This window comes from Corylus avellana, chromosome ca1 (assembly GCF_901000735.1).
Source record: "Corylus avellana chromosome ca1, CavTom2PMs-1.0".
Lineage (NCBI taxonomy): Eukaryota > Viridiplantae > Streptophyta > Magnoliopsida > Fagales > Betulaceae > Corylus > Corylus avellana.
The window spans coordinates 38,511,798-38,530,486 of NC_081541.1; the positions used below are offsets into that span (position 1 = coordinate 38,511,798).

The following is an 18,689-nucleotide window of genomic DNA, read 5'->3' on the forward strand; positions in this document are numbered from 1 at the left end:
TGAGTTGATTATCAATCTTCTTGTGATTATCCTTTACAGGATTATGTCATGGCGTTGGGGATTCAGCAATATTGGAGAAACAAGGATTTTAAAGACCATGTGTTCAGGTTGGCTCTTGGGCTACACTGTATCGATCACACTTGGCCTAATAGGAATGCTTGATTAGCAGATTTTAGTTTACGTCTTTGTTTGGTTTGTCTTTGGTTGTTAGTCTTTAATTAGTTTTCAGATTTGTATAAAATAACAACTAGCATTAATAGATATTCATTCACAACTATCAGCTGATAGGCTTATGGCTCACAGCTTCTTAATAAGGAGATTGACACCATTTTCAGGCTCTATAACCGTCCTCATTGCCGGGGAGTGCCTGTATTTTGGTGACAAAGAGAATGAGAAGTTGGAGACAATTAGAGCTAAAAGAATTTTGAGCTCGGCCATGGCAAAGTTTTGCCCCAAACACGTACGCTGCCCAACTCCAAAAGGCATGTAGACATGAGGGAGCTTGCATGCACCACTGGCTCCATTGGCAAACCTCTCGGGGTTAAACTCCTTGGCATCAGGTCCCCAAATATCAAGGTCTTGGTGCAAGGTTACCAACAAGATCCAGACATTGACACCTTTAGGCACATGAATATCTCCGAATTTCATGTCTTCCAAAGCCTCCCTGCTCACCACAGGCACCGGAGGGTAAAGTCGCAATGATTCATGGATTACCATTGTCAACTGTCATGGTTAAAAGAAGCTACGTAAGTCATTGACAAAATGAATACGATGCTTTTGAGTAGATTATTATACAGCTGTCATACAAATTAGAACTTGTCACTTACAGTTTTCATCTTGCGAATCATGTCAGCATCAGGCATTTGACCTCCGCAAACTTCTACCACCTCGGCACGAACTCTTGCTTGCCATTCTTGATTTGAGGCCAACAACATCAATGTCCACGTTGCAGAGACAGCAGTAGTCTCGTACCCAGCTAAGTATATGTTCTTGGAATTGTCTACAATGAACCGATCTGTCTCATCTTGGGAAAATCCACTGTTGCTGGCAGCTTCAAGAATCATATGTAACAAATCATTCCCTGATGCTGCTTCCTTTCCTTCCTCCACTGCCTTGAGAATCAAATCTCGGACCTCTTTTTCTAGCCTCCATGTTTCTCTGTTACTCTTTGTTGGAACATACCTGATTGATTGCAACACAAGCAACCACATTTTGTCAAAAACTTTTTTATGTGATGGAGGCATGTTTAGACATGTTTTCTTGAAGATCAAACCTCATTCCAGGAAAGCCATTGGAAAAGAACTTCTTAGACATGTTTTCTTGAAGTTCTCTAAGCTTTAAAAATATCTCTTTCCCTTTGGAATAGTTGCTCCCAAAACAGGCTCTTGAAATTACATCTCCGGAAAATCTTCTCATATATTCATCAATGTGAAAATCTTCAACTCCGCCCTCACTTTCTGTCCTCCATGAGCTCACCACTTTCATCGAGGACTCCACCATTAAGTCCATCATGCCCTAATGGTTAGATTCATTTTATTTAACAATAAGTTACTTCACCCGTGAACTTATTGAAGAACGCTAGTTACTTTAGACCCCAAGATGCTAAACAATGAATATATCTCAATTTTAAGAACAATAAAGATTAATAAATATATCAACTTTCAATTTAAAAATGACACATATGAATATCAAAATCAAGCAAAGTATTAAAACAATCAGTAGAAAGATTTTGGTGATGAAATTGAAGCCTTTTAAAAACTCTTTAAAAGTAAATTAACTATTTTGGGGCAGCCAAAACTAGAAAATCCATCAACTATATATACAAGAATGAAGAGATTACAAATTGCTGACTCATACAAAACCTTTATAGTTGACACACCTTTGTACTAGACAAGTGACACATTTACCCTAGTCCCTAAGAGAAGATTTTTTGTTTGTATTCTCTTAACTTCTCTATTTCCAGGGACCTTTTGTATTGTAAATTTATGGCGTAACTTCACTTTAGACCCATAAATTACCATGCAATTTGACAAACCCCCCACAAACTTCAAAACCTCTTAGTTTGAATTCTTGAACTTTCAATTGCAGTCAATTTACTCCATCCATCAATTTTTAATTTTTAATTTGGAATTTTAAAATATTCAAGGGTATAAACGTCATTATCTCACTTTTAACATTTAAAATATGACGGAAGGGTTCAAATTGACTATAATTGAAAGTTCAGGGGTTCAAATTGAGAGGTTTTGAAGTTTGGAAAGCTTGTCAAATCGTGTGATAATTCAAGACTCTAAAATGAAATTATTCCTAAATTTATCAAGTAATAAGAGCAAAATGTAGGTTTTAGACTTTATTCTATAGATGTTGGTCATAGACCGAACTAGGTAAAATTTCTTGTATTTATTTTATATCCCTTCCGCTTTTCTATTTTATTTTAGGGTTAATAACTTTTTTGGTACCTGGGTTTTAAGGTTTTTCCTTTTTCTCCCCTAGGTTTTAAAACGTTACTAATCTAATACCTCACCTATGGCTTTAGAGAGAGAGAACAGATCGGATCAGAATTTTGGTTTGTATTTAGTTTATAGAAATTTTTCTAGATCTGAATATTACTGTAAGCCTTTGATTTTCTCGATGGCAACTTCGGATCCGATCCGAAACCAAAAATGTACTGGATCAAAATTCCGTTTCAAACTTGAATTTGAACCCGTTTTCTTTTATCCCGACCAGGTTTCAGCTGAAAGCTGACATTGTTTCGGTTTTCTTTGATTTTGCATTGAATGCGGTTTTGATTCTGCATAGAAGCCGTGGTAGACACTGAAGGTGATGGAGCTGACGGCGAGTAGAGAGAAGGCGCAGATGAAGAGGGAGTAGAGGAGAGAAAGGAGTTCGTTGTTGGAGAAGATGGGTTCTTGTTGATGATGATGATGGTGGTGGGTATGGAAATCAAAAGGGTGGACACGAAGGTTTTTGGGGAAAGGATCGGTGAGGAGGTGGAGGAGGGTTGGGTTGACAATGAGGGAGAAGGAGAAAGGAGGCAGGAGAGCGATTTTTTTTTTTTTTTTTTGGTTTTATTTTTTTATATTATTTATATTATTTTGTATTATTAGAACACATGACGTATTGTGGGAGTGACAAGTAGAATTCCGTTAGTTGGAACTGATGAAAAATAATGAAAGTATTGATTTTGTCTTTTCCCATAGGTGATGTACTAGATTAGTAACGTTTTAAAACCTAGGAGGAAAAAAGGAAAATCCTTAAAACCCAAGTACGAAAAAAGTTATTAACCCTTTATTTTATTTTATTTTTTTTCATTTCCGGTGATGCCACCCGTTCAAACCCCTCACCAAACAACCTACCGAACAGACTTCTCGGTTTCTCCAACGGTGCATCGATCCCCGTTCGGACGTTTCAGCGGAGATTATTGCTAAAAGAATAAATGCAATAGTTCATATTTGTTAAGAAAAATATAGTCGTGTAAGTTTGATTTGAAGTATCTATATACCTTAACCTTGTTCATGTATAGTTGGGGAGCAAGGATCTTCCTCTGGTGAGCCCATGTGGCTCCATTTGAAGTCAGGATCCCTTGACCAAGCAGAGGACCACGCTCTTTGGATTGATACGAAGGCTTTCCAAAGTCCAAGGAAGTGCATATGCTTATTTCCTTCACCACCTCAGGATCGTTCATGTGCAGTATTTGTTTGTTGCCAAGTGAGAACATAAATAATGAACCTGTCAAAATTATAATAGCAAAACTAGTTAAAATAAACAACCATTCAGATTCTTCAATTGATGTGATTACCATATGATTTTCTCCATTCGTCAAAGAATGGAAAGAGGGCGGAAGAGCAATCGTGGGTTATTGCTTGCTCTTCTTTTTGTTGATCCTTCGAAGCTGAAGATTTCATCTTCTTCATGTCACCAATATTTCCAAGGAAAAAAGAGGGTGGAGGGCCTCTGATCCCCTGCTTTCTCAGTATTGATCGAAGCCTTCTTGGCTTCAATATTTGGGCATCACACATCTGCAATAAAGTGCTAACCAACCAAAGCAAGGCGATTGTGATGATGATCTTAACAAGAAGCAGCAGCAGCTCCATGGCTTTTACTTTCTCTGTGTTTGTTCCAAAAGTGGCTATGGATTTCTAAGTCCCTCCATCTATCAGGCCTACTCTTTTACGTTTTCTCTGTAATGTATGCAAGTGTTGTACGTTATAATATATGTGGCTGTGATTTCTGATTTTTTGTATTGTTTTTGTTTTTTTTGTTTTTTTTTACTTTCACACTGGTGTGATGTAAAAGCACTACTCTTGCACTTAGACTACGTCTAATGGGTCCGATTGATGTAGAGTATGTATGGGAAAAGAAGCAAAGAGTGACTTGTTGAAGATATTAACAAGGACATTTTGATGCCTAATTCAGTAAAGTTTTTTCTGTTTAAGTGAGGCCGCTGAAAGTAACCGGTTATGTTAAGTTACTTAACAAAAATTAATTTTAATAAGTAAACTGTTATTTTAGCCTACTATGAGAATTTATAAATTACTTTTTATATCACAGGAAATGATTTACAATTTATGCCAACTATAGGGACTTATAAATTATTTGTTATATTACAGAAAGTAATTTGTAATTTAGGTCAACTACAAGGACCAATTTTATATTTATCCCTAAAATGTAATGCAAAAGATATTTTACTGATATGACTATCGAAAATTTAGATACAATCCATTCCCCCAAAATTACCCACACTAGAGTGTGCATATATATAAAGCTCAATGGTAATTTTAATAATTACATCATTCTTAGCAGGAAACAAGTACGCCACCTAAAATTACTCGCATATATTTGCTAATGCTTTTTAAAGCTACTTTTACTTTTTACCAAAAAAAGGTAAAAATATAACATACAACCTAACACATTAAACATTTCAAAAAACACTAAAAACTAATTTCATGTTTATGTTACCTAAAAAAAAAAATCCAAAATCTTTAAAACAATCTATCAAAGAGCCCGGCCACTAGTGTTTCTTACAAAAAAATATAATAATAAAAAGGAGTAATTATCTTTTTTCCCTATCAATTACAACACATTATCATTTTGTCCTCATGAGCTGACAACTTTACTGTCCGACCTTATCAAACTACTATTTTGTGTCCAAAACTTTCCTTCCGTCAATCAAAGGCATTAACTCAGATGGTCAACCCGTCACATGCATCCAACATGCTATCTTAAAACTTTCTATCTCACTTTTACCTACAGTAAGACTATCCGTTCATATAATAAAATAAATGTTTAGCTAAAAGAATCAATCAGTTGATAGTAATTCTCTGAAGCACCATCTCTTTTTGTGGACCCTTGTATAGATTAAACAACACCTTCAGTTGATATGGAGAGTAGGTCATTTGTCATTTCGTTGGAATTTCTTAGAAGGTTTTTTTATTTTAATTTTTAATTTATTTATTTGTTTACTTTTGTGACAGTGGGAATGATTGGACCCTATACAACGAAAACCATTCATTTAGGGAGAAAAATCAACGGCGGGCCATCCAACCCACCGGCAATGATGGTGAAAGACATTGCCATCAGCAGGGACGGAACTAAGATTTGAGGTATGTGAGACGAATTTTTCTTTTTATTATTTGGTGAGGAGATGGACAGACTTATATAAATAAAAAGGCAAATAAATATACATAATTTCTTTATATGTATGTTTGTATAAAATAAAAGCATAGAAATATTGCATCTAATCTCATGGCATCACAAATATACAATAATATAAATAACTAACAAAATAGCATAAAAAAAATAATAATAATTAAACACGATTTATAGGGTCCAAGAAAAAAATTATCTTTGAGCGTGAACTATTTTTCCTAACAATCTCTATAAGCCCCAAATAACAAGAACAGAAATGCTAAGAGTCAAGTCAAACAATGGTACAATCATAAATAATTAAATCATCTAATTTGTTATGTCAAAACAAATATTGTAAACATAAATGACGTCAAAATAACTATTCAAGAAACTGATTATTGGTTAGAAGTTACTCAAAGAACCCAAACCATTTAACTTTTTCTTTCACATATTCAATCAAAGTCCTAAATCCAATTGAGTTTTTAATTAGAAGCAAACTAGAATATAGAGGGAAACTAAATGAATTGGGTATTTTTGGTTTTTTATATTAAAGGAGGGGGCAAAGTTTAAAAAAAAAAATTAAAAAATTAAAAAAAAAAAAATTAAAAGGGAACACAAATTTTTTTTTTTTTTTTTTTTTTTTTTTTGGGGAGCAAAACTATAAAAAATAATTAAAATGGACACATATATTATTTTGGGAGAGCAAAACTAAGAAAAAAAAGTTAAAAAGGGATATAAATATCATTTTGAGGGGACAAAATATCATTTTGAAATGACAAATTTATAAAATGGGTAGATTTTTAATGCAATTTAAGAAAATTTGGAAAGATTTTGGGGGACATTTGTCCCCCCAACACAAGTTGCAGGTCCGCCCATGGGGCCCATCGGTGCCCATAAAATATCATTCAAATCTAGAACCAATATATCTGCAGGTCTGCCCCTGGGGCCCATCGGTGCCTATAAAATATCCTGCAAACCTAGAACCAATATAAAAAGCCAAAGATCTTAACTGGATTAAAAAATAAATTAATTTAGTTTCTTAAATCGATATGTATTTAAAAAATATATATATATATATATATATATAAAAAAAAAAACTTTAATCATACCGACATAGCTCAACACTATATTGTCTATTGACTCTATTCAAGTCCTTAACCTATTTTTAGTAGGGTTTGTGCATTTTCAAAAGAATCTATAGTATAAAACTAGTGTCGTGATGTGTACAACTAGCGGCCATTATTAAATAACCTGACCGAATCCGACCAATGGTGGCTCACGTTGCCAACAATGTCATGCAATCTTGACTATCATTTGTACATGGTTGCATCGGTAATGTTGTCTAATTTATACAAGGGTCCACAAAAAAATACGGCAACACCTACAATGTCATGTCGTAGTTTAAACATGACATTGTGGGTGTTACCTAAAAGTGATAGATATGACATGAGTCACATGACATTGCGCTGGTCTAAATGACTCAAATAACACCAAAAATAATTAAACAATGATCAAACGTACACGAATACTCCTACTATGACACTAACCTATGGAGAAAAACAATACAACAACAAAACATTCAACATCACAACATCACACTCGCCTAGTGGGGCTTAGTAACTTCAAAATAGGGTTGGCAATTTTAATACAACCCGACACGAACACGACACGAAATTAGCGAGTTTAAATTTACTTTACATGGATTTGGGTTGTGAACGAATCGACCTATTTATGATCCGTTTATTTTGTGTCTGACAAGTCGTGTCACAGGTCACCCGTGGGTGACCCGCCAGACACAATTATAATTAAAAAAAAAAAATGAATTTTGATTTTTAACTCATTCACTTGTCCATATCTTATTTCCCATTATTGCACCTAGAAAGTAGAAACTCTAAGTGGCTTTGATTCATGCAATTTCACACTTTCGCATCACTATCCCTTTTCTTTTTCTTATTTTTTTCTACTCTCTTTTCTTCCTCTACTGACAGGTGACAACCTCACCCACCCCATCCCCTTCATTTCTTTTTTCCTTTCTTTTTCTCCATTTTCTTCTTGCTCCCACCTTCTCTGATCTCTGTTTCTCCCTCTCACAGACTTACTCAGTCAAGAGGACGCATCCTTCTTCTTGCTCCCAAAAATGGGTTTTTGCCATACCTTCTAGAGAGATGGACCAAACACAGACGGAGACGAGAGAGAGCAAAATAGTTTCAAGAAAAAAAACGTGTCGGGTGACCCGTGAAAATTACAGTGTCGTGTCGTGTCTAATAGGGCCGACTTGTTAACTAAACGGGTCGTGTTTGGGTGTACCTTAAACGGGTCGCGAGTCACCACGGGTTGACCCGTAGACTCATTTTGCCAGCCCTACTTGTAAGAATTCAATATATAATTAAATGCAAATTGACAATAAAATTAGCAGCAGAATGAATAATTATATAAATACCTCTAGCCATGCTTTGCTCAAGCCAATTGAAGAAGAGCTTCACATAGACAAATCTGGAAAACAAAAAATATTGAGAGGTTTTTCTGACCTATGCCTACCAGTGAGTGCCAATTGATGGAATACACGGGCCTTATTTATAGGTAGGTCAGGGACCCTCAATAAGAGCTGTTACCTTAATTATTCCTCCCATCAAGGAATAAAAATAAATAAATACAGCTAATTGATTCTATAAAATAAAATCTGTAATGAAATGAAATACTTATTCCACATGAATTAAATCAGCAATTTAATTCAGAATATTTGATTGAAAATCAAATACTTGTTCCACAAGAATTAATCAGCAATTTAATTCAGAATATTTGATTTCACACAATAAGCTTTAATTGGAATAAATTACTGAACACCGTAATTACATATAATAATATATGTGACATAAGGGACATACTTTAAATGGAATTTCTTACATTCTCCCACTTGGCCCTTATGACATATAAATTCTTTATGGTGTTCAGTTTTATGATATGGCCAATACTTTATTTATTCCAACCATTCATGGAATCCTCCCACTCACTCAAAGAATACTACACACGAATCATGGCGGTAAAGCTTTTATATGATAAGCCGTCCCTTCCATGTATCACAATGTGCAGTATCTCCCTAAATGAGTACTTTATGGATAATGTACTTTATGAATGAACTTCCTATAAGTCATTCGGGTCCAACTTTAATTTTATCCCCACGGATAAGAATAATATATGTGTGCACAAAAATCTTTATAACATAACATTTATGTCTATAGACCAATTAAAGAGAAACTAAGCACAAATAAATTAATGAATCTCATATATTCCATATGACTTTATACTTTCTTTACCGGTAAACCTTTAGTCATAGGATTCGCAATCATTAATTCAATACTTAAATGCTCAATAGACACTTATTGTCACTTAATGTTCTCTTTCATAGTGATACTTTATGTCGATATACATACTTCTGTTTCTACTCAGTTTATTCTTAGAAAAGATAACTGTAGTAGAATTAACTTAAAAGATCTTTATGGTTCTAACTATAAAATCGACAATCTTGAGACCTTTAACAAAAATGTCTCAACCATAATGCTTGTGTAATTGATTCACAGCATATAATGACTTTTGCTTTCATGGTAGATGTAGCAACTGTAGTCTGCTTACCGCATCTTCAGTACATATATATTGAAGTTGATTCTCTACTATCTACATATTTAGCAAAAATCAAACATGAATAAACACCACCAAATGGTAAGTGTATCTTTAGGTTAAACTGTAGTTCTTAGTTCATTGCATATTCCATAATACTATATTGACCCAATAGTCCAACTGATGTCAAGTCTAATGTAGACCTGTGCATACATATGGAATATCTTTCATCTGCCTTTATTCCAATACATTTTGGGACATTATCCACTTTAATAATAGGTGCTACTGAAGATTTATAGTTCTTCATTCTGAATCTCTCTCAAAACTTTAGTGAGAGGAACTTTATGTAGCAAACCTAAATTAATGCTTGCAAGCAAAATATTATCTATATACAGGACTAAAAGAAATGTAACTTTACTTCCACTGACCTTAAGGTATATTCAATGATTAACAAGGTTCTCAATAAACTCATGTGAGGTAACAACCTTGTATTATATACCACTAGTGAGAGGCGTATCTTAGTCCATTAATAGATATCCTTAATTTGCAAGCTTTCTGATTGTTATTAATAAAACCCCTTAAGTTGTCTTATGTACACCTCCTCCTTAAGATCCTTATTCAGGAAAATTGTTTTTCACATCCTTTTGATATAGCTCTAAAACAAAATGAGCTACTCATATCATGATAATCAATGCCTTCCTTTTTGAGTAAGATCATTGGCTACAAGTTTAACTTTATATCGTTCAACATTACCCGGAAGCATCCTTTTAGGTTTTATAAACCCATTTGCAGCCTATGGCTACAACTCCCTTTGGTAAGTCAACAAGATTGCAGACTTGAATTTTAGCCAAAGATTTCATCTCCTCCTTCATGGCATTGAAACACAATGTGAAGTTATCTCCACCCAAAAAGATGTGAAAACAAATCTTCTTAATCCTACTTCATTTACTTTTGACAAAGTCTAAGTAGGTTCATTCTGAACTTATTCCTTATGAGTTGACTGTTCTGAAACCAATTGTGCTTGAAGATAATCAATTTGATTTTTCTTAAGCACAATCAAACACCCTTCATGTGAAGGGCTTCAATCAACTCTTGTGCTTCCTCTAATTCAATCCCTTGAGGATAAGCACTCCCACTAAGTTTAGCGTCCTCTAGAAATTTTGAATATTAGACTCAACAATTCTAGGACTAAATGAAGAACAATAAAGCCTAAACCCCTTGGAGTTTACTGTATAACCTATAAAATTCCGCTAGTTGTCTTTGAAGCTAATTACCTTAGGTGTGAATTATAAATCCTCACTATAGCAAGACAACCCCATATGTGTAAACAATTTGAACTTGATTCCATTCATTCCTTAATTTAGGTGTCTTATGGACAACTCTGAATAGAATCGAGTTAAATGTATACACAGCAGTTTTCAAGGCTTCACTCCATTAGGAGAATAGAACATTACCTTTCATGTCCCATTTTCGTGTACCTACCATAATACTATTTGCCTCTATCAGATCTTACAATCTTGATTTTCTTTTGTTTTGTTTCTCTACTTCTACCTTATAGGTACTGAAAGCATTTAATGCCCAAACCTTATGATTTAGAAGATAGAGATACATAAACCTTATATGGTTATTACTGGAAGAGATAGAATATCTCTAACCATTTAGGTAAGAAGTATGAAAATATTACACTTGTACATGATCTCAAGAATTTCAAAAATCTTTTTGTTGGCACCTTTAGTGGTATAGTTGGTCTGCTTTTCCTTAATGCAGTCCACATAAATACCAAAGATAGTAAATTTCAAGAGTCACAAAAACTCTATCATTTATCGACCTTTTATTCTTTATAGAGATATATTCCAATCTCCAATGCCATAACATAGAGGATTTTCTCATTCATAAGACTCTGCTTTATGTCAACATTTATATGCAGGGATTAATTTTCCAAAAATTGGGATCTAGATCAATTTTAAATAGACCATTAATTTAATATTCCACCAAAAAATTTTAACAATATTCAAATTTGACTTGAACAAACTAAAATAGAAATTAAATTTCTAAAAGAATTGTGGAATATATAAAAAACATTATTAAGGTCAAAATGACATAACTGAATTTTTAAAATTAATCTATAGATCCCAACAACCTTCAATTGTAAATAATTATTATTTAGAAAACCCTGCATTATGTTGACAACGTGGACTGCTAAACCAAATTCAATCCACGTAGTCCTTAGGAGAGTCAATAAAAGAGATTCATGACACACTAGGTGTATGAGATTACCTTTATTTCAAGTAATTTATGATACTTTATGCAATCATTCTTTATATGCCCATAATTTTCCTTAGTGTAAGAGAAACAAGTATCTTAATTGCCATAACACTTTGTTGGCACCTTGTTCTCATTCATCAACTATTGGACATGATTGCCTATAAAGGTCTTTCCCTTAACATGAGTAACTTTCTGGATTCTCATGTCTTAATCTCTCATCTTCTTGAACACACATGATCAAAAGTTCCTTAATTGATCAGTTATCCTTATGTGTGCCACAAGATATTTGAAAAAATATCATATTTAGATGAGAGAATAAAATTGACCATAATGACTCAAAAACTCAACCTTTAGGGACTTTATAATGAGCTGTTATGTCCTTCATTTCCATAATGTGCTCAAGCACATTTTGAAACTGTAAAAGGTTTTACTTTAAAGCTTTTCTATTAGGGTGCACGCCAAGCCTTATTGGAACTCACTAAATGTTCCTCAATGACCTTTCTTTGGCCTTAAAACATTAAGGAATAAAACCCTAATGCTTTACTTGATATGAGATTTCATGAACGTTGAAACTTAAGCGATTTAAATCACTACAATTGTTCATGTTTAATAATCTCATGTGGCGTACTTGATTCCGTGGGAGAAGGTGATTCGTCCACACGAAACGCCAATTCAGTCTCCAAACACCCCAAAGTGAAAAGCACATTTTTCTTTTAGTCAGGAAAAATTACCACTATGAATTATTGGAACATAAAATACTAATAATTAAAGCAGTAGGAATACATCCAGTAACCAAGAAAAATTATATACTTTAATGCTATGAAATAACCTTATTTAAATTAACCAATATTAATTTAATAGTAAATTTCAACCTACCTGTGGGTAAAGGTGCATCACGCATGAAATTTACTCTTTATTAATAAGACTAATAAATTTAGCATTAATAAATAAAATTTTCCGTACCTGTGGGCCTAAAAGAAATTTTATTTTCAATGTTAAATTTACTATCTTATTCTAATTAACTCATAAAAATAAAAACGTCCCTGTGGGGATTGGCAAATTAAATTTATGAATTAATTACAACACGATGTTAATTTTCTTTATGAAGTTCATATATATAATTTTGATGCAATTATCATTATAAAATCGGGATGCTGTGGCTCTCCCAAAAATTATTATGACAATTACGACTTCATTAACATCGAATTTATTTAAATTAACCAATGCTAATTTAATAGTAAATTTCAACCTACCTATGGGCAAAGGTTGCATCACACATGAAATTTACTCTTTAATAGGACTAATAAATTTAACATTAATAAATAAAATTCTCCGTACCTGTGGGCTTAAGAGAAATTTTATTTTTAAAGTTAAATTTATTATCTTATTCTAATTAAGTCATAAAAATAATAATGTCCCTGTAGGGATTAGTAATTAAATTTATGAATTAATTACAACAAGATGTTAATTTTCTTTATGAAGTTCACATATATGATCTTGATGTAATTATCATTATAAAATCGGGATGCTGTGGCTCTCCCAAAATTATTATGATAATCACGACTTCATTAACATCCAATAACTATATAGATGCAAAAGCTAAAGTTCCTAAGAATAAAAGACAAAACCAACATGTCAGTGGGTAAACAGTATTTTTCTAAAGTACAACCGGATAGTGTCCCAGGTAAGTGAGGGGGCGCACAACGGCACACTTAAGTCCCAAGACTTGCCTTGCCAGAGCTTTCCGATTGCAATTTTGGATAGTACCGTAAACATTCACCAATACATGAGGCTTAGTTAATTATTATCAGGTCCAGGCATCAAACAATTTATATTTAAACAATTAAAAGAATAAATATATCCTTCAATTCATGTATTAAATAAACAATAATTTAATACTGAACAATTTAAATCATAAGGCAAATAAAAACGTATCATTAAAGCATCATAAACTGAATAGCCTAATGGTCTTGAGCTGACCTTAGGCCCTTTATACCTTAAGAGCCCAAGTTTGAAATCCACCACAGCCCCTTTTGTTTTTTAAATCCGGATGGGCCAGCTACTTAAACCAGGTTGGGCTGCTTCTTTACTCCGGATACAGGCCCAGAATTGGGTTACTAGATCGAGTCAGCCCAAATTTTTTTTTTTTTTTTTTTTTAAATCATACCAAGGGGCCGCCGCCCAACTAGTTCATAGGCAGCCCCATACGGGCTGCAGCTGCTGTCCTCATAGGCGGCCGTGATGACCGCTGCTCTCTACATGCGGCCAAAAATGCGGTTAGCAGTGGCAACGGCAACAGGTGCCTTCGCTCAACCTTATGCGTGGCAACGGGCTGCCGCTCAGCCTCATGCAGGAAAAGACCCTATACGGCCATCCACCCACCGGAACTGCCAAACGGCACAGTGGTTTTTGAGCCGTCTGTAAACACAGTGCTGGAAGAGACCCTTGCTGAGTTGCTGTGTCATTCGAACACTTAAACGGCATGTAGCCGTGTAATAAGTTTCATGCTCTTCACCATATTTTGTTTCAATAATCAAATAAACAAAATAAATATTATTGAAACAAAAATAAAATTTTACAGCAGGCATACGCATATCCCAAAAATTAGACTGAGCAAATATGGCCTAGAGAAGGCTCTGATACCATATGTAAGAATTCAATATATAATTAAATGCTAATTGACAATAAAATTACCAGTAGAATGAATAATTATATAAATACCTCTAGTCATGCTTTGCACAAGCCAATTGAAGAACAGCTTCACAGAGACAAATTTGGAAAACAAAAAATATTGAGAGGTTTTTCTGACCTATGCCTACCAGTGAGTGCCAATTGATGAAGTACACAAGCTTTATTTATAGGTAGGTCAGGGACCCTCAATAAGAGCTGTTACCTTAATTATTCCTCCCATCAAGGAATAAAAATTAAATAAATACTTGTTCCACAAGAATTAAATCAACAATTTAATTCAGAATATTTGATTGAAAATCAAATACTTGTTCCACAAGAATTAATCAGCAATTTAATTCAGAATATTTGATTTCACACAATAAGCTTTAATTGAAATAAATTACTGAACACCATAATTACATATAATAATATATATAACATAAGGAACATACTTTAAATGAAATTTCTTACACTATTTTCAAATACACATTTCAATCAATGGAACAACTTTTGTCTCTTTACCCAACACTCCAGCCGCCTTTGATAACCTTGAAATTAGTGCAAATAGGCTAAGGGTGAGTTAAGGATAAATATATAGATTTCATAGCCGCCTTTTATGCAATATGATCGATCCTTAGGGTGTTTGGACCCAGGATCGACCTTGTGGGACTTAGGATCGATCCTTTAGACTAGAAACTGGGCTAAAGGTCATTTCGGGTCCAAAAACTCGTCTCGCTCAAGCCCAACTTAATTCCAACTAATCTTAAAATCCAAATTACTTCATTTTTTCATTAGGGTTAGGACCAGGGCATTACAAATTTATATTAGCCAAAAAAAAAAAAAAAAAAAAGCAATGGAGCATGACAGAGAGTACCAAAATTGGTAACTCAGATGCTTATGTCAGCAAAGTGTTTTGAAGAGTAAAATGATGAATTACTAATAGGCAAAGACGAAAAGTCCCTTTACTTGGTAGTGAGTTTTCTTTTATAGCGCCTTGCCTTCGATTGATTTCCTTCAATTCTTCCCACATCTATTAAAACATGACTTATCCTTGAAATTAAGGCTTTGTTTGGTAATGGGAATGGGGTTGGCCTAAACACTGTTCATCACCATTTCCCAAAAAAATCAACATCAAAACATTCTAACTTTTTCACTTTTAATATCAAATCATTCACTTTTTATTATTATTCAAATAAAAAAATCACTACAAAACAAAATTTTTTCACTTTTCCATACCACTTTTTCATTTTTTTTTATACCAAATATTCTTACTTTTTTTCACATCAATCTACATCAACTACAGTGTTTAGGCCATCCCATTTGCCAAACACCCCCTAAGAGCGTGCATTTATTGTGATCATGGTCTGGGAATGAATCCCCTGCTATGTCCATCAAGTACTCCCGGGTTAATAGGTTAATGTCCGATTTAAATGAGCTTGGTGTCTAAGTCATGTAGGCATCAGCCCATGACCCAATAACAATTATCATTTTTTTTTTTTTTGTAATCCACGAAGGTAAAGGATGTGAGTTTAATTGAATTATGAGAATATTGTGTGAATATCTATTGATCAGCAACACATAAAAATGATGGAGAATTCCACTTATGACAATTTTTTTTAAGAAAAACAAAAAAAACAAAAAAAAACAAACACAAATACCGCAAAACATGTTTCCGAAGTGTGACAAATTGCTATAAAAACAATTGTTGTGTGCACATGAAAGAAATATATTGTCTCCAAGTGTAGCTCAATCAGCTGAGGACCACACCTAATAAAACAGAGTTCACTAGTTGGAGTTCCCCCTCCCGATAGATATTATTTCATAAGTGCTTTGGATTGATTGTTAGGTAACATTTCAGCATCAGACGAAATTAATTTTATGTAACAAAATGATTAAAAGTCTCTACAACTTTGCCAAAAGTTTGGAATTACTTAAGGCGCACCAAGGGCCTAGACATTGGGTAATGTAGCAAAAACGACTAATGCTATAATTAATTATTGGTAACATTCTCACTAACTGGCTGGTTTGCCCGAGAGGTTAAGGGGGAAGACTTAAGATCTTCTGCACATAAGTGCGCATGGGTTCGAACCCCATAGCCAGCAAAGTAATTATTATTTTTTACAAAAATTTTAATAATTGGATACTTGAAAATTTTTCAAAGTAATCTATTTAAACTTGCTTAATTATGCCAAAACCAAAACTAGGGGTGTCAATGCGGGCGGTTTTTCGCTTAAGCTATAACCGCCTAACGGTTAGCGGTTATTAGGTTTACTAACCGTACCGCTAACCGCCTTTTAAATAATATATTTTTATAATTATAATTATAAAAATATTTATACATATAACATAATCACTTGATCATTAAATCACAATTTTTTTAAAAAAATAATTAAATCACAATTTGAGTATTAATATATTATCACTATAATTTATATGATTATATTATATAATCACTTGATCATTAAATCACAATTTGAGTATTAATATATTATCACTATAATTTATATAATTATAGCACATGATCAATTGATCATTAAATCATTTGATTATATAATAAATTATATATATATAAAACTCATTAGTATACCAATTCATACTAATACAACAATTAAGTATCTAGAGACTTATTTCCAATGTATGTTATAAACTTATAAGTTTATATATGTTATAAGTCTTTATAAGTCTACATATGCATATGAATAATATAAATGTATAATATCAATACTTAATCATATGATTCAATGACAATTCAAATACTTTATTCAAAACTTCAAGTGAATCATATTATTAATGTATAATGATGATGTAATTAGTATAATATCAAATTAAGTAATTGACATTGGATTAAACAATGTGTTACTTATAAACACAATTTAAGTATTAATATATTATCATTATAGTTTTAGTAATTTATATATTATCACTACTATAATTGATATGATTATATCACATAATAAATTGATCATTAAATCATATGATTATATAATAATAAATAATACATATATAATATATAATCATATGAGGGTAAAAAAAAAAGAAGCCCAAAAAGCCCTAAAGAAAGCCCAAAAAGGCCCAAAAAGCCAAAAAAAAAACCCAATATTGAAAAAGCGGTTAGCGGACGGTTATCTATTTCACTAACAGGTAACCGGCGGTTAGTAAAATCTACTGACCGCTAAGGCGGTTACGGTTAGCGGTTATTGCCAATAACCGGTAACAGCAACCGCCTTGACACCCCTAACCAAAACAACTCAAAAATCATAGAGATCAATTAAAAATAAGTTTGGGATAATCAACTTAGAGCATTCTTAAGGAGGAATGTTAGGCTTACAAACAAATTTTACAGAAAAACTTTTACAAATTGATGTAGTACAACATAATTTGATATAAGATAAGTTCAAATTTTGAAAAACCTAATCATGTTGTGCCACATCAATTTGTAAAAGTTTTTCTATAAAATTTGTTTGTAAGCTTAGCACTCTTCATTCATAATGGGAAGTGTTAAGGAGCCAAATAAATGAATTTAGAAAAATTTTCAAACTAACGTGGCAAATTGTGAGTGGCAGATAAGGGAGAGCGAATTGCATTTTTTTTTTTTTAATTTAAAAGCCCTTGCCACGTCAGTTTGGAAATTTTTCTTAGTTCATTTGTTTGGCTTCCTAACACTTCCCATTCACAATGCATAAGCCAAACTTTTATGCAAATTGGCTCCTCAAAACTCACTTTACCTAGTTTAAGCTAATGAATTTTTAAAGTCCCTTTACATCCGATTAGTTATATTTTTATTTATATCATTTAAATATTATTTTTTTACTTCTTTTTTATTTTTTTATTTTTTATAAGGATTGTAGTTTTCCTAAAGATTCTATTTTTCAACTTTTTGAAAAAAAGAGATGTGAAGAGAGAAATAATAGGAGAAAATTTTGGGAAAGATAGATGTGAAAGAGATAGTAGGAAAAAATAAGATTGCTCCTCTAAATAGTGCTACTACATGTAGCATTTTTTTTTTTTTTGCTATTCCAATAAAATATCTATTTTGCATTTTTTTTTTATTAATTCAAAGTTGAGGGTTTTTTACAAATCTGATTAGCCATTTTAGATAATAGTAATATTTGTCTCCTCCATTGTGAGTGCTCTTATGCCTATAATTTCTTTAAAAGGGAAAAATAAATAAAATATATATTTTTCTTCAAAATGGCTTTTATCATTTCAATCATGATAAAAAAATAAAAAATAAAAAAATTTATTTCAGCAAATATATATATAAATGTAGGCATCTTTTGTTTTTAGAGGCCTAGAGGCTTTTGAAATAGCCTTGTAAGGGTTGTTAAATTATGGAAAAAGGATCCTCTCAATTTCAGAATAGGATTCTCACCGGTTCATATTGGATTGAAGAATATTTAGTTCATAATTGAGATTTTTTCTTAAAAATCTTACAGTCACAAATAGAACACTTGTCCAACTACAAAAAAAAAAAAAATAATAATAATAATAATAAAATAATATTTCAGATTAAA

The 18,689-nt window shown here is 32.8% G+C and overlaps 1 protein-coding gene and 1 non-coding gene across 2 annotated transcripts; one reads left to right on the plus strand and one right to left on the minus strand.

The window, feature by feature from the left end:
* Window positions 1-248: 248 nt before the first annotated feature.
* On the minus strand, window positions 249-4,165 carry LOC132192005 (cytochrome P450 714C2-like). The gene is made up of 5 exons (XM_059607217.1): window positions 3,797-4,165; window positions 3,500-3,726; window positions 1,274-1,515; window positions 828-1,182; window positions 249-723 (listed from the first exon to the last, which is right to left on the minus strand). The coding sequence occupies exons 1-5, from the start codon at window positions 4,089-4,091 to the stop codon at window positions 298-300; spliced, it is 1,545 nt and encodes a 514-aa protein (XP_059463200.1). The 5' UTR covers window positions 4,092-4,165; the 3' UTR covers window positions 249-297.
* Window positions 4,166-16,194: 12,029 nt separating this feature from the next.
* On the plus strand, window positions 16,195-16,277 carry TRNAL-UAA (transfer RNA leucine (anticodon UAA)). The gene has a single exon. It is a non-coding gene; the product is annotated as a tRNA-Leu (tRNA).
* Window positions 16,278-18,689: the final 2,412 nt, after the last annotated feature.